General features: G+C 41.1%; 1 protein-coding gene across 11 annotated transcripts in view; it reads left to right on the forward strand.

Moving 5' to 3' along the window:
- Positions 1–27,186, forward strand: part of SLC8A1 (solute carrier family 8 member A1) — a 372,033-nt gene that overhangs the window by 325,720 nt on the left and 19,127 nt on the right. For all 11 annotated transcript variants that reach the window (XM_046661705.1, XM_046661706.1, XM_046661707.1 and 8 more), the window contains one exon: positions 17,595–17,870. In XM_046661705.1, the coding sequence (XP_046517661.1) occupies positions 17,595–17,870 (276 nt within the window). The remainder of the gene's footprint in view (positions 1–17,594; positions 17,871–27,186) is intronic.

Raw genomic sequence — 27,186 nt, forward strand, 5'->3', positions numbered from 1 at the left:
ATATTGGGGATTAGGTTTCAACACATGAATTAGGGGGTGGGGGGTGCAGACACAAACATTTAGTCTATAATACTCCCTCATTATAGCATATATTTTTCTATAAATCCCAGGTTAGTATCTCAGGCATGAGCTATACTCCCTCTTCACAGAGAGAAAAACAGAAAGGACAAAGATAGCTTGAATAAGAAACTGTTGACAAGGCCAATAGTAGAAAATATGAAAAATAACTGAATTGTTTTATGGGCTTTGACATAGCTGAACTGAAACATTAAAAGCAATGTAAACCTTAATGAGCCATTCCAAATAGTTTCCAGGTTTCCTTTGGCTGCAGATACATGAGAATTTCTATAATGGTCATGTGCTGGACATTATTCATTCATTTTTCTATATGTTAATCATTATTTTTGGTTTGAGGGATATGACAGTGAATGAAACAGACAAATATTCCTGCCTGAGTAGAGCTTACATTTTAATGGAGGACACAGCAAATAAATAAAATAAGTAAAATAAGGTATATGTATGATGGTAAACTTATCATGGAGAATAACAAAGCTGTGAGGGGAGACAGGATGTGTGTGTGTAGGGGCTGCATCGGATGGTGGCCAAGAAGACACCATCAATAGACACATCAATGCCGAATTTGCTTTTCTAGCAGTAGACTGGTTTTGTGTTGGTTTGTTCACACATTTTGGTAACTCTCAGGGACCAGGGTAAACATTTGATGACCAGTCTATGACAATGGAAAAGGGTGGTTTTAAACAATGAGAGAGATTATGCTGCAAACAAGGCCAGTGTTGTATATTTGATCCTGGCCAGAACAGGTGTACAGAGATACAACTATAAAGATGCTAATACTTCCTTTAAAGAGGAAGATTTGGAGTTTGCAAATACTTTCATATATTATGCTGAATTAAATCCTCTCAAAATCCCATGAGGTAGGTATTATGATCATCTTTAGCTTCTAGAGGAAGAATCTGAGCCTCTGCACGGCCACATGGCTTTGGAATGTAGCTGAGAGCCTGGAGCTAGTCCAAATGTACTGTCCACTGCCCTTAAGAGAGAGAGAAATTTTATTTTGAGGAAAATTGCTCCCCACCTCTGGCTCATCGAGTGACACTGGCCTTGTCACCTCTCCTCCGCCATGGTTTGAGCACTCTCAGTGATGGGACTAACTCCTGCCCAAATCCTTCGAAGAACTGTTAATGAATGAAATGCGAAACCTCTCAAGTATTCTTATTTGTCACGCAATATATTGTGTTTTATGTTTCTAAATGACTGTTTGGGAATAAGACAAAATTGGTTAGAAATTTGCAGGCTGCTGGGTAAATTGACCTTATTTACAATTTTGAGACAAAATGTCAAAAAAGCAAACCCATATTTTATAAGCACTAAATTACATGTTACACAAAGGGCATTTAGAAAGCTCAATAATTGTCATTATGATTAAATTTAAGTGTCTAAAGAATGTTAACGTTCTTAGGTTGTTAAGTGGACAATAAAATTTGTAAAGGAGCATTTATTGAAAACAGACTTTATTGGATTTTAAGATTTCATAGCTAAATAGTTGAGAATCAGAAAGATTTGCCTTATTAAAAATACTAAATTGCTTTTAAATGGCTCTACTGAGAGGCTTTTTCCTATGCAATTTTCTGTGCAAAATTGAGTCTATATATCTTGCTAAACAAAAATAATAATTTTGTAAATAGGACTTTGCTTCTGTTGCCCACTGATTATATTTAAACCAGTTTCAAGGTAATCCCCTGGCAGCATTTTTGCTCCCCTTCTTTTTCTGAATAGCACAGTCCCTAGGCCTCCTGTGACCATAATGTTTCTGTGAGCCAAGTTCTTTGGTTCAACGTTTGAAGAGTTAAAGGACTTATAAGACTCCAGAGATTAGGAAGGGATTTAACAGTCATGTCCCAGCGGTTCTCCTTCTGTCATTTCCTGGGGAGAATACCAGGAGCAGTGGCATGCCGCAGTTATGTGGCTGTCAGAAACTTGCAAGACAAATCTGGTACCATCAGGTGCTTTTAAGATGTGTCAGCAGGTGCACGTCCAAGTGAAGCTGGCATTCACTGTATGTCCAGTTTGAGTTTCCCCCAGTGCCTCCTTCTTCCTAGTGTCTCCACTGGGACAGAATGGAGGGTTGGCTTTAAGAAACCGTGTACCAGCTGGGATACAAGGGAGAAACAGACATGTCATAGAAGAGGGCGTAGGAGAGGAAGAAATATTCCTCCACCTTCTAGGTTCTTGACTGGCCTAAGACATTGACATGAGACAGAATAACAGGAGAAAATCAAACAAATTTAATAACGTGTATACATGGGAGAAACCCAGGAAAACTGAGTAACTCGCTAAAATGGCTGAAGCCTTAAATACCATCTTCAGCTAAAGACAAAGGAGGATGTTGGCGGTGGTTGTTTTGGAATTTAAAGGGGAGGAAGGCAATTCACGTGGAGATGGAAAAGCAAATGTTTGGTCAACAAATGTTTGCCGTACCTTGCAAAGACAATGAGACTTGGAGAGGACTTTGATCAAGTGGACCTCGCCAGGCTCCTCCCTGTCCCACACCTAGTTCATACTATAGTTATCCGGTGGTGATAGCTCTTTCCTGAAACAGGCCTTCTATCTTCAATCCTTTTAAGCAGTTAGGGGGAAAGTCAAAGTTTTTTTCAGAGTCTTTTTTTCTTAAAAATAATCAAGCCAAAGAGACACACTTTGGGGTAGCAACTTCTGCTGCCCTACAAGGGCAAACATTAGTGGAGTAAAGAGAAGCAATATGCCAAGGCCAATTTCACAACCATCACATTGTTGTTCTTCACAACAGCCTTGGGCCATGGTGAGGTGAAGGAGAGAGTGATTGCAAGCCTGGCTTTGGAGTCGGATTGGGTTTGTGTCCCAGACCTCCAAAAACTCCCTGGGCGACTGTGGGCAGATTACTTCACCTCTAAATCCCAGTTCCCTCGTCTATAAAGTGGAGATAACGGCTCCTCACTCCTGGAGTTGCTGTGAGGATTAATCCAGGTGATACATATCTTCATGAGGACTGTCTATGCATTTGGATACCACACTTGGTTGTTTGGGAGGCAAATCATCTTGAATATTCTACAATAAAATATAACCAAATTTTGTGGAGTTGCAGTCAATTCAGTTTAATGACTAAAATGGCTAAGTGACTAAAAACACTGCTTGTCCTTTTGCTTTACAGTATTATATGTGCCATTTTATAGATCAGAAAACAGATTCAGAAAAACAGTGTAACCTGCTCAAGAAGCAAAGCTGCTAAATGGTAGTGCTGGGGCACAGAGGAGCCCAGGATTCTCTCCAGTGTGAAGAGGGCACTCACGTGCTGTACCTGGGGCCTGAATATGCACACACAGACACACACACAAGCACACATGTAGACACACACATAGAACACGCGTATACTCATATACAGTAATACACAGATATGCATGTGCGTAAACACACGTGAGCACTCAGAGACATACACACAAACGCATGTGGGCAGATACACAGAACACACATACACAGAGACATGCACATGCCCCTTATATAGCTTGTATCTATTCATTTGGATAATTGAGCTGCAGCTTGAAATATGAAGGTTCTTTCCTTTCTGTTTCTTAAGTCTCCTTAAGCCTGGTTCATAGTCCCTTAGGGAGAAGGCCAGTCAATTCCCTGAAGAACAAAGGGAAGTGTTTCTTTTCCTAGGCGCAAACATAGGCTTCTCCTGCCTAGTAATTTGTGACATTCTTTCAAGAAAGTCAACACACTGCCCTCCTTTTTACCTGATAATTTTAAGTGTCCAGCACTAAGGCTTTTTCTGAAATTCTTTTACTTTTGACATAGATTTTATGTATCAAGCGTAGTATCTATTGGCATTCTCATAATGAAGGAACACTCGAAAGTGGCAAAAAAAAAAAAAAAGAAAAAAGAAGTCTCTTTGTAGCCTTGATTCTGTCTCTTACCAACTGTGTAACCCTGACAAAATATTTAACCTTTCCAATTTGAATTTCATCATCAGTAGAATGAGAGGGTTGGACTCGGCGAGTTCTAAAATACCATCCAATACTGAAATTTGGGAGCTCTGTTCATGGCTCATAGCTCTACAGTATGCCTGATGGCATTATGAGTCATGGACCACTTGATTTTGGCAATGGAAGAGGATACTCTTCCCAACTACCTGGCTCACCTAATTAAATATTCAGCACACAGTCCACGTCTATTCTCCTAGAAGGAAAGGGAGGAGAGGATAGTCTTCAAATTGTAGCCTCAAAGAAACTAAGTGAGATGATGATTTGAAAGTGCCTAATTTTCTTTCTGTTCCATACCTGGTGCTCGGAAATGCCTGTGGAATCCTCTACAGTTGAAGGCCGGGCTGGTAAATGTGGCTGGCCTGTCCACACTCACTAAGCTTCACAGTAGGTTACAATCAGAGACCTGACATCAGCTAAATAAACACATGGAGAGGGCGTGGTCTCTCCAGCCTCCCAAACCACCGTGGAGACTAGTTCAGTTTGGGGGATGCTCTGTCATCAGTCCTTCATCCATGCAAGCTATATGGAGTAAAAAGTGCTTTCAATTAAATTGAATTATTTAATAGCAAAAATCTTCAACTCAGTGTTGCCTCTGGACAGTAGTTCACTTGAAAATCCTGTCAACCTGAAGACTGATCCACTCTAGAAGTCCTAAATAATAAATAATAAAAATGGCACCTCAAATGAGTTTCAAGGGATTGCCATGCAATCTGGGCTAAGCAGGAATCTTTCTAGCATCTCCTTTATTTTTGAACATCATTACTCTGGAGGCACTCTCGTACTTAATGTGCTAACCCTGGGTCACGTGAAAATCCCATTTAAGGATAGAAAAAGATCCTGCCAGGTCACGTTTGACACAGCCTCAGTGTGACTATAAGACAATTGGAAAAAAAGCTGTGGGAAGAGGGTGTTAGGGATTGAGGGTTTTCATTTTGCTCTGTTTCTTGTGTGACTATAAACATTCTTAATTATCCTTTATCTAAAAATGTAAGCTGATGGGGGTTCATGAAAAAGGATCCTGGTTTCATGAGACATAGGAGGTATAACTGCCTTAAAGAAAGTCTGTCAGAAACCTATGTATGAATTTTTGGCTCACTTTCTGCTTAAAAAATGTTACCATTAATTGGCTGTCTATTACATGGCCAATGCTTTATATGTATTGTTTCTGTTCTTCACAGCTATACCCTGAGGTAAGTATTTTTTGTCCTAAGTTTACAATTGAGAATCTTGAGGCCCGGAGTGGTTATATAATGTGTTTAGTTGGGGTCATACAACTAGCAAGCGGCCAGCTAGACTATGAAACCTCATCTTTGTGAATCCAAAGCCCCTAAGCTTTTAGAGCAAGCCTAGGTGTCCCTCCTACCAATTTAATTTGGGTCTTAAGTGGCCGGATTTCAAATGAGTTAATGCAAGACAAAAGGGCTGAGTTGATGACTCTTTTCCTCTCAGTTACGCATGGTGAAGTTGGGGATTTGGAAGCGAGCATGCGCGTGTTGGACAGGGGTGCAGAAGGATCAGAAAGAACAGCGATTGTGGAAAGTGGACAGGATCGGTCACTGCATTTCCTATAAAGGTCCAAGTTTAATCCAGTCATGAGGAACCCAGAGGGACTTCCAAATTCTTTTTGTGATCTTGGAATTGTATTTATGTCTGCTGCTAGAAATTATGTCAAGTCTTCTGAAACAAAACAGAATCAATGCCCATCCTTTTCTCCAAGCTCCTGCTGTTTCCCTGTGGTATGATTAGTTATTCATGGTGTGGCTAGTTAGGTAGGGTTTGCATGCTTAGAATCACTGGCACACTTGAACTAATAGGAATAGCAATTGTTTTAAACTTTAGCAGATGTGAACAATACTGCTGTCATCCAACTTTGCTCTCATTCCTTTCTCCACTACACAGCTGAAATGTTCACATTCTTTGTGATAGAAAGTGCATATAACATGGATGACATATAAAGCTTTTAATTGTAAAAAATTATATGTTGGAATCTCTGGCTTCTCTGGAGACTTGAGTTCAAATGGTCAAAGAACCACCAACTAACTGTGTAGCTCTAGACAATTCCTCTAACCTCACCTGTGAAATTAGAGGATTGGAATAGATGGCCTCTGTCTTTGGAACATGGAAATACTCAAAGGTCCTCTAAAAGACGCTTCCATTTCAGCAATAAATGTCAACTTGCTTTCCATGGTACTGCTATTTGAAATGTAGGCCTCCGGTTTTAATCAAATGGAACATCTACCTTACAGTACAGGTTAGATAAATTGAGTAATTGCACCAACTTGGCCAAAGCTCATTTAAGACATCTAACACTCAAGACACACTGTCTAATGGTCACATTAACTAAATTCAGTAGCTGCTCTTCCTCGCTTTGAATTAGATATCAGGAAAAAAGCTTCTTTAACTTCTTATCAGAGCACCTTTCAAAATGGCCCTCAGTGGATTGTAATTTAGTTACAATTTTAACTTTTACCTTTAAAGTATGATATTTGAAAAGCTTTATTTTATCTTTCCTTAGAGTTACTCATTCATGATGTCACTTACTGTATTTCAAGAAAACATTATAAACTCCTACTTTAAAGAAGTTTTATCTTCCCAGCAAATTAATTTTCATCATCTCTGCAATTAGAAAATCATAACTATATAATTCAGTGTTTTTTCATTTGCTTTGGCCATCAGAAAGGCTAGTCAATTTTTCCCCCTAGTGTTCAAAATTCACTCAACCGAGGTGTCTGAAAGCATCTTTTATTTCTGCTTTCTTTAGACATTTTTTGTCCTATTTTATCTTAGAGCATCTTGTGTTCTATTCATAGGTACAGATCTATTAAGAGGTACAGCTCAAGTCCTCTTAGAAGTAGGAAAAGTCCAAGTTAGAATCCTTTTATTTTTAAACAACGGCAAATCTGTCCTGTTTACCACTATTTCTCTAGCACCTAGGACTGTGTTTGGCAAGTATTTGTTGAATAAAGAATGAATGAATTTGTGTGTGAATCAATGTTTTCCAGTCTACATATAACTGTTAGTGCCTACAAACATAGATTCCCTACCCACCACACAAGAGGGGCCAAATAAAAACTGGAACACCAGGCTTATGGCAAGGAAAGGGTTTTCATTTCAGATGATATCAGCCAGGAGACAAGAGTGAGCCCTCAAATTTGTCTCATCTCTTTTCATTTCCCCAAAAGATGGGAGGCCAAAGGGGTTAAAGGTTTTTGAGGAATGTAGCTGCTTGTAGAGAGGGCAGTGGGGGTTAGTCAGTGGCCTTGCTGGTCAGAGCTTTCCCACCAGCCTGCCTTTGGCCTTGGGATGCTGCTTTTACGGAGGAGGAGGAGATGATAAGGAATCCAGGTGGCTGTCCTTGGCTGATCTGACTCCATAGGATAGTAGATTCTGGAGCCAGGGAGCCAGGGAAAGAGTGCTTTGCTTTTAACCCCATATATGCTGGGTTTGATGTAGGGGGACTGATATCAAGGCTGGCATCATAACTAGATTAAAAACTTGTTTTCACTACATCATACTGCCATATCTGACCTAGAAAAAAATCTATATAAATATGTATGTACTCTCACATACACATATGCCACATTTCAAAGAGAGTTTCAGACATATTTAATTCATATATAATAAATACATATACACAGGACATGGGGATACACATAAGCATGTATTTGTCCGTATAAAATATATTTTTGCATGTGCAAATTGCATATGCAAGTCTGTATTAAAATAGCATTTTCTGCCAATTTTCTTAGTGGAATTTTAGTGTTATTTGGCTGCTAGTCATGATCCTAACTGAGAAAGAGGAAAAGCGGAGGGCATGAGTAAGAAAAAGGATGACAGTAAGTTCCAGAGAGGAAACTGTTTATGGGAGAATGTCTAGGGCCATGTTGATAGGTAGGCCAAGCAAATGTAGGATATCCATCAGCTTAAAAATGTCAGTGGTGGCAGGGTAAGATGTTGAATCAGTAGCTTCAACTCCCAGTTTCAGAACGAGGCAGGCCAGCTACACAGGGTGAGGCTACAAGAGGGCGGGAGAAAGAAGCAATTATTTTCTGGCCCATGGATATGCTTTAGCTGATATTTCTGAAAAGAATATTGGCTTGTTGGGCTGTTTCTCTCTTAAATTACTTATTACAAAATCTTGAGGAAAACACAGTGTTGAAGTCTCCAGAATGATTCAGCACTCTTATTTGTAAGCCTGAAGTCACGTCTCTAATGCGGCTTTTGTCTGGAGAGGCAGCAGCCCAGGTCTGCAAACAATGCGCCATCACTGGATCCAGGAGCTCTTTTGCTGGCATCGGCTTCAGCGATGTGAATACAGTTTTAGCAGTTGCTGACAAATCAACGCACAGGGCATGGGGGGCTTTTCATCCCCAGGCGGGAGCCTTTGCACACTGTTTTCAGTGGGGGATACGTTTCAGCATAATCCAAAGAGGTGGAGGGAGGTGAAAACGGAGCCACTTCCCCACCACACAGAGCCCCCCCCCAAGGCAGAGAGGAGCCTCATAAAAGTGACTTGCAGCATTAATTCTTGCTGTTCACAGCCTGCTCTCTTGGTAAAGACCTTGTCATTTTGCCTCCTGCCATCAAAAGCCACTTGCCTGAACCAACAGGCTTTGACACAACCCCCGCCCCACCCCCACACGTCTCTCCTGCCTTGCCTTTGCCTTGTTGTGTCCGGCTGGATGTTGTGTCTTATGTCCTGTTAGAGCGTCTTGGACCAGAATCCTGGTAGGGACCCAAAAAGGAGCTTACTGATCAGCTATTCCAACCTTCCCGGTTTTTGATAAACAAGAAGCTGAGACCAGAGAGAGAAAGAATTTCATCCCAGGTCACACAGAGCCTGTTTTAGAATCCAAGGTGCTTGCTACCATACAGCATTGCTCTCATTTCTCTTTTAAAGTTGGCATTTGTGGAACCAGTACCTTAGCCCTTATGCCATGCCTGTCCCCTGATGTTACCTGTTGCCTCAGATGTTACCTCAGAGCCAATCTTCCTCACCACAAAAAAAAAAAAAAAAGCCACTGGCAGTCAGACAAACTTGACTGTCAACACCCACCTTAGCCAGCCTCCCCTCTAAAAAGAGTGTTTATAAGCAGTGAGGGACTGGAGATGTTCCACCTGAATTCCACTAATGAGCTAATTCTCCCATCAAAACTGATTTTACTACATGTAAGATTATAGTTTCTCTTTAAAATCTCATTTATCTTTTCACAGCACCAAAGATAAGGTCGGTAATGGCTATCCTCAATTTCCAGGAGAAGAAAGTGAAGCACATGGAGAGTCTGTGAGGTGCTCAAGAACATTAAATCATCGGAGCCTCTTTGTTGTCAGTGGAGGGCTGAATTTACTGGGTCTCATTGAAAATCATAACAGAGAGAAGGAAACAAGGCTGAGCCAATGAGGGGTGCCCTGAGTAATTGCAATCACTTCATATTGTGCAAACTGAGGCCATGATTAGAATCTTAGACACTCAACTTATATCTCCACTTTGCCAGCAAATCAACTTATAAACCCCATGATCAGAACAAAGCCCCTTCCAGGGATCCCGAGACCAGGAGAGCAGTCATGGGGGGGTGAGGGATGGGGGGGAAGATGTCATTGCTGAAGAGCTAACTAGAGTCCTACCTATTTGCTACACAGAGTGCTACCCCAAAGATGAAAGGAAAACAAGACTTTTTAGGAAGAAGAAAGGGAGTAGAGCCATCCATTCTTTCCCCGAAGGAGCATTCATTATTTTATATATGGTGCCATATGCAGAGGGTTATTTTAAGGAGGGTAGTTGTTGCCCAATTGCACTTTTCATAAAACAATGCCAGATAAGCTTAGATTTCATCAGAATGGATTTTTGCTGGACAAAACACAGAAATTTTTCTCTCTGGAAACAGTGGGTCAAGTATTTTCAGTGAAGTGGTGGAAAGAGTTTTAGATCTCACAAGCAAGTTACTTAAACGTTCTGAGCCTTGGTTTCTTCACCTTTAAAATGGAGAAAATAATCCCTACTTTAGCAGATTGCTGAGAGGAGGAAGATTAAGTAGGATGTATGTATTTGCCCGTGTGCATAAAGGTAGCCCTCAGTAAGTGGACCTGAATTCCTGCTTAATCACTGCAGCGTCTTCAGAGAATCTGGACAGTCCTTGTGTCTCTCTGCATGTAGGGCAGCCTTTGATACACATCCATCCTTTATAAAAATTTCAACATTTTCCTAGGACATAATACTGATTTTTTTGTTGTTGTTGAAAATTACAGGATTATTGCTGCCCGAGCAGTTCCTCCAAGGCTCAGCTTCCCACACTCCAGGAGGCTAATTCAGCCGCAGCTGCTGATATTTACAAAGTGTTATCAGAGCCCTCAGGCCAGTCTTAGAATCTGTGCCCACGTAATACCCAACGTAACTAAACCATCTAAACTAGCAGGAGGTATCCACACTGGCTGAGTATCAGTTCTACTTGTTGAGGGCTTATTTCTTAGATGTTCGAGTCTGCAGGCAATATGCTTCTCTATTGCAGGAGCCTGGAATTCTGTTCAACCTACCATCAATAAGGGTAAGAGGACACTCTGAATTTTAAGATTCTTAGCCTGACGTGGAGTTATTTTTCACAAACAAAGCTTGGTGCAAAAACACACCCACCTAATTATGTCAATCTCTGATCATTTGGAACACTCAGTTCACATAGAGGAATTCTTGAAAGAGAGAGGCTGAGCTTTCGATTTTCAGCTTTAAACCGATTCATTTTGCTAATAACCCAACTTGCATGGAGGTAGAATTCCTTAGTGGATCTGTTTTTCATTTTGACAGTAGCTATGTTTGCTGAGAAATATTTCTGTCACATTAGATATGTCTTATGCTGTGTTAACCATCCTAGCAAGGTCCATAATGGCCTAAGCTGGTAAGCATACTGTTTTTTGTGGAAAATGTCACCCAAGGGTTCATTTGTTCCAGACAGGGTTGAAAGTTATTTGCAGAGAAGGAGTTGCCTCCTAGCATCCCTTCGGTACTGTCACAGATACCTGTCCCTAACCCCCCAAGATGAGTGGAAACTAGCACTGGTCCCATGGGGCAGAATGACCCATAGCTGCCTCTGGCTTGTAAGTAGTGTAGAGGGAGCGAGTAAAAACCACTGAGTTTAGCTCAAGCCCTTATATGTCAAACACACACACACACACACACACACACACACACACACACGGATATGAGAGAGCAAGAGAATAAAATTTCATCAATTGAATCGCAGTTCTCAGTTTTGTCTCTTCAAATGAGAAGGGGTAAATTCGCTGTTTGCTAAGGTCTTTCATCTTAAACATTTTATGATGCTGTCAGAACCTTTGAAAGCAAAGAGAAGTGGAAATGTACAACGGAAGAGGAGAACTTGCTCTGTAATTACCATTTTTCAGGTTGCAAAAAGAAAGTGACAGTTATGGAGGAGAGAGCCCATTCAGTCAAATTAGCTTGTTAATTTGTTTGAAGGCAACAAATCTTTGTGGTTAGAAACTAAAGAGACACAAAATCAAATCAACCCCACTTGGAAAAAAAGGAATGAAATTCCAGAACAAAATTATGCCAAAAACAGTGTGTGTAGAATGTAGAAAACCACTATAGTGATGTAGCTTAGTTATTCATTGTCTGTTACACAGGGCTGCTGAGTAACACTTCTTGGGCTCAAGAGATCGTACAGATGGCTGTGTGGTTGGCCACAGATGTCATCGTAGAGCCATCTTGTCATGCTCCTGGAAAGCTTTCTGATCATGTTCATTATTCCCATAGTTGGAGAATACTCTTGCAAAATAAAAATGGACTAATTATAGGCAAATGAATACCTAGAAGGAATCAAAAGTCAGACACTTCCTCAAATTGATAGCAGCATACATTCCCCAAACTGCTTTCTGTTACAGACTTGTGATGATGTAGGCCAATTTCCCAAATTGTAGACTGACGAGCTAGATGCAAACCATGATGTTTGATTCCAAACTAGATGGTTCACCTCTGATAAATAGAAATGGAAATGAGAACTCTAAATCTCTCTGAAGTAGAGATTCCAAAGTGGTCATAACCATGATGCCCTCCCTTTATTTATTGTCTTGTTTCCTGTGTTTAGTTGATCCCTAAGGGCTTGAGAAAGAGCATACCGTTGACTCTGCCAAAAATATATGTAGAAAATAAATCATATCTAGAAAATAAATTAGAATACAAACATTGCTGACAGTGCATCGGTGTTTTCACATTCCTACAAAAAGGCAACATTGCCTATAGCACTAAGCATTGTATTTATATAGCACTGCTCCTCACCCTGCTTCAGCAAGACATCATGTATAGTAAGATGTTCCCTGGGCTGTGAGATCAAATCCTGACTCAGCCACTTACCAACTGTGTGATTATTTTAGAAAGTCACTTACATTCTCTGAACTTCAGGTCTTGATATGTACAATGAGAGTAATAATGCCTACCTCACAGTGTTATTGTAAGGATTAAATAAGGTCAGGTATGTAAAAAAAATTTAGCTCAGTGCCTGTCACTTGGTAGACACCCCATCGTATTCTCTCCCTCTGTTCCTTTCTTCTTTCTTTTATTAAAATCAAGCAGCTCGGGGAAGCTGTAATGATAATGGCTCATTCAAACAGAATATAGATTCTGTGAAATCAGGATACTCAAGTTGTATTGATTTACCGCCTTCCTTCTGACAAGTACCAGTGATGGCATATGGCACATCTGTCTGTAAAGGGGTTTACAGTTTTGCCAAGGACTGCGACATTTCCTCTGCTGGGCCTCACCATTGTGATGTGGGAGTTAGGAAAGTCATTTAACAGATGAGGCACTGAGGCTCAGGAAGGTCAAGTGTTTGCCCCCAAATAAGCTAGAACCAGAAACTGACAAGTCTTCCGACCCAAGTGTCCACTACACCCCAGCAACCTCTTTTTCTGGTTCTCAAAGCTCTCCCCAGGGCCAAACCCTGAGCACGTCTGGAGGGATATAAACTAACACCTGGTTTAGTTCAGACGCTGTGTTGTCTGCAGCTGCCAAGCCCAGGGGTTCCCTTTCGTGATCAGTTGTTCTGATGATGTCCTTGTTCTCATGCTCCAGAGCAGGGTCAGTGCAAGTACCATTATATCAATAGTTGAAGTGATACTCTCTCCATTATCTGTGGTTTTAATGACTTGGCTGTTTTTGCAGTTATATTTAGGAAGTCCAACACGTATCAAGGAAACCATTTAAAAGGCCATGGGAACAATTAATCGAATACAGCTTGTTTGTTATCTTTCCATTAGTGGAATCCATAAAGCTGAAAAGAAGGATTCTGAGATAAGAGGATCCTTTGCTTGGGATCCTATAAAAGGAAATGCACCAAACTGCTTGTTTCTTTGTTAATGCAGAGGAGAGACTCAAAAGAATTCCATAGCCTCCAGTAACCCCAAGCTGGCAAATGTACAGAACCAGCAGATTACTGTCATGTTTGCCGTCACATAAAAGATGCTCCCAGGTGGTTTTTTTAAATGCTCCACTGCTCTTCACAGGGAACAGACTTTAAGTATAGTCCAGATGGTGATGGATGAACATAATATTTCTTTGTCCTTCTCCAAGACTGGGTAATTGTGTATCATGCATGGCAGTCAGTGGTCATTTTTATTATTTAAATGACATCTGAGTTGGAGATTAAAATTTGTAAAGAGCAGTGAGATCCCAGGAAAAAGGATGGGAAGCCACTTCTACTTTCAAATGCAGTAAAACAGATGGGCCTTCCATTCCAGACTTAAGCATTAAAATATTTAAGATTCCTTATAATGCTGGAAGCCTACAGAAGGAAATGTCTGTCTGCCTGTCTGTCTCTCTCTCTCTCTCTCTTACACACACACACACTTTTTGCATTGTACACTTCTAGGTCACCAACTTAATTCCAGAGGGCAAGATTAAATTGTTTCTAAAAGCCTAGAATGTAACCTTAGGACCCAGCGTGTGGGCTAAGCAATGAAATAATGACGGCAAACACAGTAACAATTCTAAGTGGAGGAAAATAATGATACCTACCATGATAATCATTCTTTTGAAATATTCTCAAACACTTTGCAGAAATGATCTAATTATTCCCCTGCACATCTCTCATGGGAAAGGTATTATTATTTCCATCTTGAAGACAAATATAATGTCTACTCTCAATTTATGAGTGTCATTTCTTTTGAGAAGTTTCATTATTTGTTTTCTTGTTCATCTTCACAAATATGAGACTTAGACACCGCAAATTAAGTAATTTTGCAGAGTTAAAAGGCAGAATAATCTGTTTCTGTGAATGATTGATTAAAATTCAGTGTTTCCCAAACTGTTTGAATCATATACCCTGTGAAATTATAAAATAATTATAACTAGAAAGTCTAGCTCTTTTTCTGAGCTTTCTTGGGGTTTGTGCAACCCCTCCCCCCCTTGGCATAGGGAATGGGGGAGAAGAGGAGACAGAGAAACAATTAAGATGGTTCTCTTCTTCCTCCCTCCCTCACATAAGCCCTGAAAATTGCAGCTGACAGAGTGAGTTCTACCTGGAGCCAAAAGGGAAATGGGAAGAAAAGTGAAAGAAGGAAAAAAATAAGAAGTGGATAAGGAGACAAGAAAGGAATGAGTAAGAGAAACAGGGACTGGCTGTTCCCACATATCAGTGTTATGACTGCCAAAGGGGTGCTGCATTCGTTTGCCGTTTGCGAGTGCTGCCATAAACAAATACCAGAGACTGAATGGCATAAACAATAGAAATTAATGTTCTCACAGTTCTGGAGGATAGAAGTCCCAGACCAAGGTGCTGGTGGTTTGGTTTCTCCAGAGGCCTCTCTCCTTGACTTGGGAGAAGGGAGGGCCGCTTTCTTACTGTGTCCTCACTTGGTCTTTCCTCCACGTGTGCGCATCCCTGCTGTCTCTCTGGGTGTCCCGATTTTCTCTTCTTATAAACACACCAGTCAGATTGAATTAGGGCCCACCCTAACAGCTTCATTTTAACTTAAGCATCTCTTTAAAGGCCTTGTTTCCAAATACAGTCACATTCTGAGGTACTAGGGCTCAGGGCTTTGACATACGAATTTGGGGGAGACACAGTTGAGCCCATAACATGGGCTTTTATTTAAAAGCATCTGCTTTCAGGCAAGGACGATATTAGAAATATGTAGTAACCTTGTAGGAAACTTGTTAACAGGGAACTGAGGCACATTAAAATTTTCAAGAGTTTGTTTGAGCAAACATGGATTCAGATGGGGCAGAACCAAACCAAAAGTGGTTTAGGAGCTCTCCACCAACAGGACCTGGCAGGGTGCCAGAGGCGGGGGGGGGGGGGGGGGGGGGGGGGGGGGGGGGGGGGGGGGGGGGGGGGGGAGGGAGGGGACACTTTGACAGAGCAGAGGTGGAAGTGGAAGCGAAGCAAGGAAATTGGCTGTAGCTTAAGTGGTCACCTTATATGGGAAAGCCTAGGTGGCTGTTTGTGATTGGTTGTTCTTAAATTCAGCTTTCTTAGACCCACGTGTGTTTACAGTCATTGACTCTGGGTTAGGTTTTGATTGCTTACGTAGGCTACCAAGGCATCAGAGCCAACCCAATCTAAGGCCTCCTTGTTTAATAACTTTAACACCGTCAGCAATGCTTTTTCACTCTAGCCTGTCACACAGTTTTCCATCAGCTGCCCTGACACAAGCTCCCTCCTAGTTGGTCTCTGTAGGGGACCCCATTCATCTGCTGGGGGCTTCCTCCCAGCCGGTTGTTGGAGACCTTCTGAAGCCTCAAAGGTGAGGCTGATTTCTCCACAGATCCCCGAAGACTGTTCACATACTAATTCTGCCCATGTGCTCTTGAAGACTAGGCCATTGCCTCTTCTCTCTTCCTGTAAGAGGGCAGGTGACAAAATCAGACTTTCTTCTTTTCATCTTTTGTGAGAGGCGCTTTTCCCTCAAACCTCCTCTGCTTCAAGTGGGTTTCCCAGTCGTGATCTGCACCAGATGGTCTCACCACAGAGTGTCTCCTGAAGAGCTCCCGCATTTGCTCCGTGCTGGCAGTGTCAGGTCGTGGAGTCAGCTGGAAAGGTTGCTGGCCTCACCTGCTGCCAGCTGCATCAGCTGAAGAACAGTAGGTCTCTGGTAACAAGGTGGGGGTGCTGAGAGCGGTGGACAAAGTCCTCAAGGAGAAATTCTTCCTTCCAAAATGGCAACAAAGCACGTGAATATATATTTGCCACCCCTTCAAGAAGAGTGGACATTCAATATCCCCACTTTAAAATCTGTGAATGGGAATTGTATCACATTATAAATGAAATCTCTGTGTTAGAATACTGTTATTGATATCCTGATGCCTTTAAGTAGTAAGCATTCTGCATTTCTTTGTACGTTGATAGTAGGATGTAATTGGCAGAATTGTGATATGTGTATATATTGTGTAATTAAATAGTTATATAAAGTCAATGGAAATTCATGCATGCATGCGTTCATTTAACAAGCACTTAGACAGCTTATTCCTCATGCTGGAGATAGGATCAAACACTAGCAAAACAAAAATGAACAAATTCCTGCTCTTGAAGAGCACACAGTCAACTGGAGAAGAGAGGAAAGTGAACAGGCACAATCTAATTGAGCGTGCATGAGAATCACCTGGAGGGGTTGTTCAAACACAGACTGCTGTGCCACCCCCTCCGCCCCGTGCCACCCCCCTAGTTTCTGATTCATTGGAACCAGGAATTTGCATTTCTAACAAGTTCCCTGATGATGCTGATGCTGCTGGTTCAGGATCACCCTTTGAGAACCACTCCTCTAGTGTTCCAAGAGTTGGGGAGCTGTGGAAGCTTTGAGAAGGAGTCCCAGCACTGGCTGGAGGGTGAGGGGGTCAGAGAAGGTTTCACACAGGAAGTGAGTTTTAAAGGGATGAGTGCAGAGAGATAAGGAGGGAGAGATTAGGACATGCCAAGAACGTTTACTTCTAAAGGACAAAAGTAGGAGAAAGTACATATGGTTTGAAAAAATGCAAATACTTCCATTTAACTAGGATGAAGTTTGAGTTTGAAGTCATTGCAGGAGATGAAGCTGGAGAAATATGCAGCACTCAGAGCTGTGATTGAGGGCCCTGTTTGAACATTGTTCTGTAGGTGATTATATGACCATCCCCAGAGCTGGACTCCCAGCTGGAAGGAAAGAACCCAGGTAGAAGAACTCTGTCATAGTTATCTTTCATCAAGAAGGCTTCTTTCTGAGCCTGGCACAAGGCTTTTCAGCCCTTTGGAAGAAATCATTTTCATTTCTCTGAAATGACAAATCTCACTGGACGTGATAAGAGAGTGGAAAGAGTGTATTGATTGCAAATAACTAGAAATTGATGGCGGGGGGTAAACTTTTTGCCATTGACCCATGAGCCACAGTAAGGGGGCATGTCAGTATGTTAATAATTAATTGGTTAATTATGATTGACTCTTAGAAAACCTCAAATTTCACCCACCTCTACCGGCCTCCTGATCACTCAGAGGGGAGGGATGACAGGCCTAGGAAGGAAGGAGTGGGAGAGAGGAAGAATGGGTTGTGATGAAATGTGCTTCATTCCTTTCTCTTTAGGGGAAGATGATGATGACGATGAATGTGGGGAGGAGAAGCTGCCCTCCTGTTTCGATTATGTGATGCACTTTCTGACTGTGTTCTGGAAGGTTCTCTTCGCCTTCGTGCCCCCTACAGAATACTGGAATGGCTGGGCATGTTTCATTGTCTCCATCCTCATGATTGGCGTACTGACAGCTTTCATTGGAGACCTGGCTTCCCACTTCGGCTGCACCATTGGCCTGAAAGATTCTGTGACTGCAGTGGTGTTCGTCGCACTTGGAACTTCAGTACCAGGTAGAGAATACATTCATAGATGATTCCCCCAGAAGTGGAAGCCCATTTGCCTTCGTAGCCTCTTCTTTCCTACAATTTCAAGGAGCATGATTACAAACTAGGCCTATGAAAGATGAGAGCCTAGAGATATAAATGATAGCACTGCCAGAACATTGTCTTGGCATTTTGCAAGGTTAGAAGGCTGGTGAGTATCATCATGATGACAGGAACGTCCTCCCAGAGGGACTGCATGACCTGCATGGAGAGAGCAGTTTGGTTTGACGGATAGATTGATAGATCAGCTTCCCATTACAATTAGCACTTTCAAAAACATAAAATTACGGAATTGTCTTTAAGAACAACATTTCTGTCTTTTATATATTTAGTAAAGTTTGGATGGTTTCCATAAAACTCTGTATTCGTTGGGTTACTAAAATAAATACTTACTGAAGACCTGATACAATATTTTCTTGACCCAAGTATTAATGGGTATAAGTAAAAAGAAGCAGACATTGATCAGGACAAGGAAAAAGCAATCCTGACCAAAGTGAGCAGGCCAGGTGCTCATTTCGTGGACATTCCTTCGTGCATTCCTTGTAAGCTGACTTTTCTTCCAACTTACAACTGTAGTTCATTATGTCTGCTCAGACTTCTAAGATATCATCCTCCCAAATGTGACATTGACAATAATAATTCTCAAACTTTGGTGGACATCAAAATTACCCTGGAGCTTGTTGAAAAAATGCAAGTGCCTGCAACCCATCACCAACCTCTGGAATCAGAAGATCTAGAGGAAGGCGCCATAAACAAGTGTTTTAAGCTCACAGGTGATTCTGGTGCCCATCAGAGCTTATTGTCACTGAAGCTCTGGACCTACTCCCTAGTACTAGTTGACATTTGCACAGATGTACAGCCTTTAACTGAGCCACGAGACTCACATTCTCTACCAAATAGCAGGTCAATGACAAGCATTACAGTGGGCTTGGGGAAAGGCAGGACTTGTCCACTTTCCACCTCGGCCACAGCCTTGATATAAACGCTGTGAGTTCTTCTAACACTTGCCATAGTTGGCAACCTAGGCTTTTAGTTCTGAGCCTGGAAACAAGGATAGTTTAAATCATGTGTATCTCTTCACTGCAGTTCACTAGCTGTTCTGCCCTCAGAACTTCATAGTCTCAGTGACTGGGTAAGTGTCTTAACCTCTCTGAGCGTTGGTTTCTTTATTCATAAAACAGGACTAACCATACTTAACTTGAGGAATTGTGGAAAGAACTGGAGAAAATATCTATAAATTATGCACCCAGTTAAAGCATCTGGGACATAGAAGGAATTCAATAAAAAAGCAGCGTTTGTGATTATTATTTATGTTGAATAGCTAAGGATGATCTGACCAGCATAAATCTATACACTTCATCCTTAAGTAGCCAGGGATGAATTGTCCAGATTTATACTGGTCAGCCGTAGCACATGGTGTTTTCCAACTGCTCGACCCTTTGGGAGTCCTAATCAAGGGGCCCAGCATGGTTTTGGTGTCCACCTGAATTAATGGAGGAGCCAGGGGATTGAGAGTATGCTTACTCCTGCCTTAGTGAGCAGGGCTGTGCAAAGCCTGCCAGCTGACTGCTCATCCTCAGAGGAGAGCAGACTGGCTCTCAACCCCAGCTGTGTTCTAGCAGCTCCACATTTATTTTGAATTTGTTCCAAAAATGACCAGAAATGTATCAAGCAGGAGGAAAAACTTTAAATATTCATATTTCAAGTTGCTTTGTTTAGAGAGCGTTATCCTTCGCTCTCTCTTGAGGTTATTGTAGGAAAATATGTTTTAGGGTCTACTTTCCCTAAGGCTTGAATCACTGCAACAAATGGTGCCCAAGTTGGCACACGCTGTTGGCCATGGTTTAACCCTTGAGGACAGTATGTGCAAATTATGTTAATGAAGGCAAAATTAGGTCTCTCTTGACAGTTACTGAAAATCAGCCTGCCTTTCTGGAAAGTCAGCAGTTGGTCCTACCAAATCTATCTCTTGCTTTCAAAAGGACAAAAAAAATGATTTTCCTATATCAATTCCTTTTTTCTAAAAATGTGATTTTTTAATTTTCCAACTCCTCATCTCAATACCTGGCTTCTTTTTCTATATACCCATCTTCCCAAATGGCTCTGTGCATCTCTTGTATTAATAAACTCTTTTGAAAAGTATGGCAGCCATATGATTAATTTTTTTTTCCCATAACATGAAATGTGGATTAAACCTTAGTGTTTGGCGGAGTCTTGTGTTCTGCCACTTAAAACCGGTTCAGAACCCAGGGGCATCAAGAGGTAAGAGAGCCTGTCGGGGAGAACACAGCGGAATCTTAGTTGTCAAAATGGTCTCCTTGCACTGCCATAAATTCTTCCTACTGGGAAACACATTTCTTTGCTCTGTTTTTGGGAGAATTCTTGTAATTTGCTGCGATATTAACTGTGCAGCACGCTCCCCAAACAATATATTCACAGGTAATCTCAGATAATCGTATGTATATAAAAGGACATTTCTCCCCTGGCCAAAAAGTTGTGCAAATTGAACAAGATGCTGAACGAACATCATATTTGACTTTATTCTTCAACTCTGATGATTCAGAGCAGTGATTTGTTATATCTCCTGACTCCTCAAAAAAAAAAAAAGAAAAGATGTTTTTGTTCCCAGATGACGAAGCCGGGTTGCTACAGGCAGAAGAAGAAAAAAGAAAAGGAATTCTCTTCACTTGTAGCCTAGCCTTAATCGGCATTGCCCTGGGGCCCAGCTTTTTCTCTGGGCTGATGTCTTGACACTTTTCCTAAAGTAGAAAGGCTTCTGGCTAGTGTCTGAGGTGTGCTGCTTCTGTCTAGGTGAGACTCTTAGATTGTGATGGCCTGACAGGCATTGAAAACTTATGCTACTCATCCTCTAGATATCTATATATCTCATTAAAAGTATTTTTTTTTACCATATTCTTCAAAATTTATGGAAAAAAGAGCTTATGACTTTCCAGGTGAGGCAGAGCTTCTTCCTCATATGAACTGGTAACAAATGGTCGTTATAATCTACTGGGAGAGAAGGACTCCTGAGGGTCTTCACTGCCCCTCAGCCTTAGGTATGTCGATGAGAGCTTAAAGACCATACCTGTTGGTAGAGGAAGGGCCTTCTTTTCCAGAATCACTCTTCTGCCTGTCTGGAGAAGAGGGGACTTTCCGAACAGTCTCTTCCCACCTCTAAGTGTTGAGTGAGCCAGAGCCTGGTCTCCAGCCCTCTTCTCTTCTTGGTCCATGCCCACTCCTTAGACCATCACATCAGTTTCCATGGCTTAAAGCAATATGCCAACGATTACCAAATGTCAATCGCCAGCCTGGACTTTCTCCTGAGCTCTCCATTCACATACCAACTGCCTTGCCTGTGTCAATGCTGGGTGGGAAAATTGCAGCTCAAAATTACCGTGTCCAAAGTAGGACTGTGGCTGTCCACTGCCTAACCACCTTATCCTTCAGCTGAACCTGTTCTTGCCAGATCTTGCATTTCTCAGGACAGCAGTATCATCATCCACCCCAGGTGTCCTTGATTCCTTTCTCCTCATCCCCAGAGTCAATCCATTTATAATTCCTGCAGATCTTTCCTCTAGAGTGTATCTCCATTGGACCCACTTAGCTCTCTCTCTACCACCACCTTCCTAGTCAAGGCACTGTTCTCTCCCGCTCAGACCTCTGCAGTAACCTCCTATCTGTCTCCTCGCTTCTGTTAGGGATTGTTTTCAGCTGTAAATCAGACCACATTACGGCTTACACTCTTCCAGCAGCTTCCTCTTTCACTTAGGATAAACTTCAAAAGCATCACTCTGGCTGACAAAGACCTAAGTGATTAGGCCCCTGCCTGTCTTTCCGTTCTGGATTCCTCTTTGCCCACTGGTCCTCAGCCCCACTGGCCTTTTTACTGTCTTCCCTGCACCAAGGTCATTCCTTTCTCAGGGTGGCACTAGCTGTCTAAAATGCTTTTGCTCTTCATTTACACAAGACCGGCTCTTTGTCTTCAATTATATCTCATCTCAAATGTCACTTTCCTAACCATGCAATGTGAAGTGGTCAACCAGTTCTTCTGCATTATAGCACCCTATTTTCTGTAGAGTATTTATTACTTTCTGGACTTTTTGGTTTACTTATTTTTGAATGTTATAATTGGCTAGCCCTCCTCAGTGATATGTAAGCTTCATGGGAGTAGAAACCTTGCCCTTTTTCTCTCTCTCTCTATTGTATCCCCGGCTCCTAGAATGATGCCTAGCTGACACATAAATAATGCAACTGTATGTGTGCATGTGTTTGTGTGTGTTGTGTATATAAATGATGTAGAAATCAGTCATTTACACATTAGTATGAGTTGGTTCCATCAGATTGCTTTCTGCCTCACACCTTCTAGCGACAGCTAAGAGTTAAAGCTATGATTGAGGGAGATGAACAGGAGATAATTCTGTAGTGTGGCTTATTTTTGAGGAAATCAATATATCTGAGTAATATATTATGGTCATAAGGGGCGAAAGTAAACTTACGAGCCCTGGGGTCTCAGAATAGAAGCGTTTGTTCCTCTGTCCTAATTTTGGCTACGGTGGGAACTGGGATGAGGAGCACAATCTTATTTTTGTGTCTCTTCTTCATTCTTTTCTCTGCTGTGCTTGCTGCTTCTGAGACCCAGAACTCAGGCCAGTACTTTTAAAATTTTAGGTGTACTCTGTGGAGTGCTAAGTAGGCATTTTGCAATAGCTGACGTGGGTCCATAAGCATGTTATATCGCATTGTTTCTACAGGAAAACAGGCTCAAAATTCAAGACAAAAAAGTGTAAAAAGGAACATTTGTAACCCAGACGTTTTTGTACTAGGGCCGCCTGTAATTGCATATTCTTTTACCTTACAATTATTTACTTGGGTAAAACTTGGGTATATTGGGACAAGACATTCCAGCCTATATACCAAATATGGATTTTCTTTTCATGTCTTGCTCCTATTGGAATCAAATAGAAGTAAGCATTCTGCTTTAATTACAGAGAAGACTCTTAGATGTTGATGAGTTAGGAATTTTTTTTTTTCCCCACTGAGGAAGATTTGCCCTGAGCTAACATCTGTGCAAGTCTTCCTCTATTTTGTTTGTGGGTCACTGCCATAGCATGGCTGCCAGCGAGTGGTGTAGGTCCATGCCTGGGAACTGAACCTGGCCCGCCAAATCAGAGAGCACTGAACTTAACCACTAGGCCACAGGGTCGTCCCCCAAGTTAGGAATATTTTTACCTCACTAAGTGCTACCTAGCTCTTTCTCCATCCATCTTGATTGGGCTGTGCTTGAAGCTTGCCTACTGCCTCCTTTATTTTTCCTTTATTGGCTCTTTATCCTGAGGCCAGAACAGCTTAAAAATTAGATATTCTAGGCTGTTCCTTAGCCTCTAGCATTGGCAGCTTTCCTGTTGGCTTCTGGTGTTTTGAATAGCCTTTGAATTCTGTCAAGTAGGAATTATTTCACTCTAGAGATTTTAGGGTATGAAGAGAAAGGAAATCTGTGATTTTAGGGGGTTTCCCCCTATTTTGTATGTAAAACTTGTTTAAGAAGTAAAACCTTACTTTAGAAAAAAATGTATGTCATTTTTAAGTTATATCACTTTGATTTCAAGATACCATAGGAAGAATTTGATGTAAAACTAGTCACACTGGCTGTTCTCTTTGTTCTCTTAGTGCAGCGTTAATGAATATGCACCAAGGGGATGTAATCGCAAGAGCTTTAGAACTGAATTGAGGAAACCAGACTTCTACCCATTACTCACTCTGTGGCTGGATCAGTTGCTTAACTCAGCCTCAGTTTTCTTGCCTGTGAAATAGGCATAATAAAACATGGCAATTTAAAGAGGATTAAGTAATATGGATCACAGAGCACTTCATCAACTGAAAATTGGTATAAAATGCAGGAAGTAATTATCATTATTTACACTGAGGTCATCTCTCAAAATGTCAAAAGGAATAGAAACCATCAGAAAATGAGAGTGAATGGGAAAAATTTTATGAACAAGGAAAGTATTTTAAATTTGCCACATAGCTCCATGGCGTGCTATGCATAAGCATTGTACATACATTATCTCTTATTTTCTTTAGGTTATATCATTAAATGTGAAGTGATTTTGCCTCCTCCCAATGTTTTTTTTTTTTTTGTCCCTTAGACTCTTCTCTTGACAATGAGAGTTTTGTATCTGTTTGGCACTGTGCTAGAAAACATTATATTATTTGTTTTTGCAACAAAAAAATTATTAGCTGTTCATAGTTTACATTTTTCAGTTTTTAATTTCCTGACTTCTAAGTACTCTTAAAACTAATATATTAACTAGTATAGTTAAGTGACAAGTATATTACAATTTATTATATCCTGCTGCTTTATTTCTCAGTGGGTCCCAAAGTAACTGGAATGGTTGCACAGCTTGTATACTGCAATCTCGAAGGGTCACCATAATCTAAATGACACCCTGGAAACATACAGGATATATATACATATCCATGGGTGTATATAATGGTGGCTCTGTCTAAAGGCCACTTTACAGTGTGTAGGAGAGTGAGCACCAGTATTGTCAGTTATGTGAGAAAATTAAGGCTCATAGACAATAAATGATTTGCCTGTATTTTCCCAGTTTATATTGATGGTAAATTGTGGAATCCATAGTCTCTCTCTTTTTTTATATTCTGGTACTTAATCACTCTATCATTCCACCTTGGATTTATTTTTAAAGTAAGCATTGCATACACTCTTTCCTTTAGATTGTACAATTTTTTGGAAATTACTCATTTCTCTCTTTGCCTCACTTTTAGTGTTTTCTACTTTTAAAGCAACAGTGGGAGAAGAGATCCAGGCTAGTGATATAAATTCGGGAGTCATCAGAATGTGGATGATGCACATGTTGGATCAGATTAATAGAAGAATGCTCAGACTTAGGAAGTAGAGACTTTGCAGTTAAGACTGAATTAAGAAGACAAATTTTTCAGTTCATATTCCTACCGTGATCCTCAATTTGAAAATACACAAACTCAATTTTGCCAATTCATGGCAGGATGAATGGTTCTGGGGACTGATGTGCAGTAATCAAACCTACAGGAGACACTGATAAAAAGAGAGGGCTTATTTATTAATTTAGGTGGATCATTGAAAATGCTAAATTAACTGGAGTAATAGAATAATATAACTAGAATCATAGAATCCATAGGTCAGCTCATACCGTTAGCGGTAGGGAAGACTACTTAGGAAACCAAATCTACGTCAATAGGTTGTTTATTGACTATAAAGTTTTTAAAAAAGAAAATGTTGGATTCTAAGGGCTCTGACAATTTGATATATCCCCAAAGTTCTACTTGTACAGGATTCTACCTGCCAAGCAGCCGGAAAAACTTGGCTGAGCAGAACATCCTCTTTCCTCCCAAATCTAGACTCATGTGGCAAAGAATAGCATCTCAAATGGCGGGTTCCCAAAGAATTAAAAATAGAATTACCATGTGATCCAGCAATCCCACTTTGGGATATATATCCAAAAGAATTGAAAGCGGATATTGGTACATTCATTTCATAGCAGCATTACTCAGAATAGTCAAAAAGTGGAAGCAACTCAAATGCCCATCAATAGATGAATGGATAAAGAAAAGGGGACATATACATATCATGGAATATTATTCAGCCTTAAAAAGGAAGGAAACTCTGACACATGCTACACCATAGATGAACCTGGAGGACACTATGCTACGTGAAATATGCCAGTCACAAAGAGACAAATACCCTATGATTTCACTCATATGAGACATGAGTATGAGGTGTGAGTAGTCACACTCATAGAAACAGAAAGTAGAATGGTGGTTGCCTGAGGCTCTGGGAGAGGGGAAAGAGGGGAGTTTTTTGTTTAATTGGGACAGAGTTTTTCAAGATGAAAACTTCTAGAGATTGGTTGCATAACAATATGAATATACTTAAGACTACTGAACTATACACTTTGAAATGGTTATGATGGTAAATTTTATGTGCATTTTACAATTAAAATTTTTTTAAAGAAATTAATAAATAAAATAAAATAAAGCATACAACAGTGGGGTTATATTCAAGCCCCTTGAGGTCAGACGCTATCATTATTTCCTTTGGCATGGAAAATACCTGGTAGAGTCCATGCTTCGAAAATTTCAGAAATGAATAAAGACCTATTTCTGTACCTATAAACTCTTAGCATTTCGTACATGTAAAAATTTGAACACTAAGGCAACTAGAAAATCTTTTAAACGTGTTCAGCTCTAACCTAGCTGGCAAAAAACACAATGCCAAGATAATCCTCATCAGCACAGCCATGTGCTGCTAATGGAAGTGATCACAGGAGATGTGTTCATTCTGGACCTACACCAAAGCTGCCTGTGATATGTGGCTACCCAGGTACAGATCAGTGGGACCCAGGAAGGGCATGCTGGGAACACTCTCCCAGGAGTCATGTTCTGCAAAGATTTACTGGTGATCAAGTTTGAAATCAAGTTCCAGTCTTCTAGGTCTCCGAGCAGAAGTAGGAGTCTGGGAGCAGAGTCACTGGAGGTTACTGGCCAAGGCATCTATCAGTGCACACACTCAGTCTACCCCTTACTTCACCCCAGAGACGGGGTTAGAAGGGAACAGAGCAACACCCCACCCAAAACAAACACTCCTCTCAGGGGACATTGTACCCAGTCATCCTGACTTCCCTCAGTCGTCTGATCTCCCTTGGAGAATAGAATCAAATTGACTGAATCGTTTCCCCTCCTCCCATCCTGCTTCAGATAGCTTTGATATTCTCCTTGATGGGCTCACAGAGAGATTAACTGGTTAACAGCTCCATCTCAGAAAAATTACACAAAATCATCTTTCAGTGCAGTGTTAATGAATAGGTACCAGGGAGTATAAAAGAACGTGAGCTGTAGAGTGGGGTAGACCTGAATTCAAACTCACCCACCCCCACTTGTTAGATGTATCACACCCCCAGAGGCAAATTGCTTTACTCTTATCAGCCTTAGTTCCTTAATCTAAATAATGCGGACATGAAAATCTACCTCACAGATTGTAGTGAGGATTACATGAGAGCGCCTTTATCAAGTATCCAGCGCAGGGCCTAGCATATAGTTGACACTCAAAAAAATGTTAGATCTCTTTTCCCTTCTCCTTCAATACTGATAAAAGTGTTTAGACCACCTGGAGTATTTAGCTCAGCTATAGCACAGCAATGGAAAAATAGAAAATCTAGAAATTTCTCAGCCTATTTTCATTATTATCCCATGTAAGGAATTCTGATGAGTGGACATCTCCCAATGC

This window comes from Equus quagga, chromosome 5, assembly GCF_021613505.1.
Source record: "Equus quagga isolate Etosha38 chromosome 5, UCLA_HA_Equagga_1.0, whole genome shotgun sequence".
NCBI classification, from domain to species: Eukaryota; Metazoa; Chordata; class Mammalia; order Perissodactyla; family Equidae; genus Equus; species Equus quagga.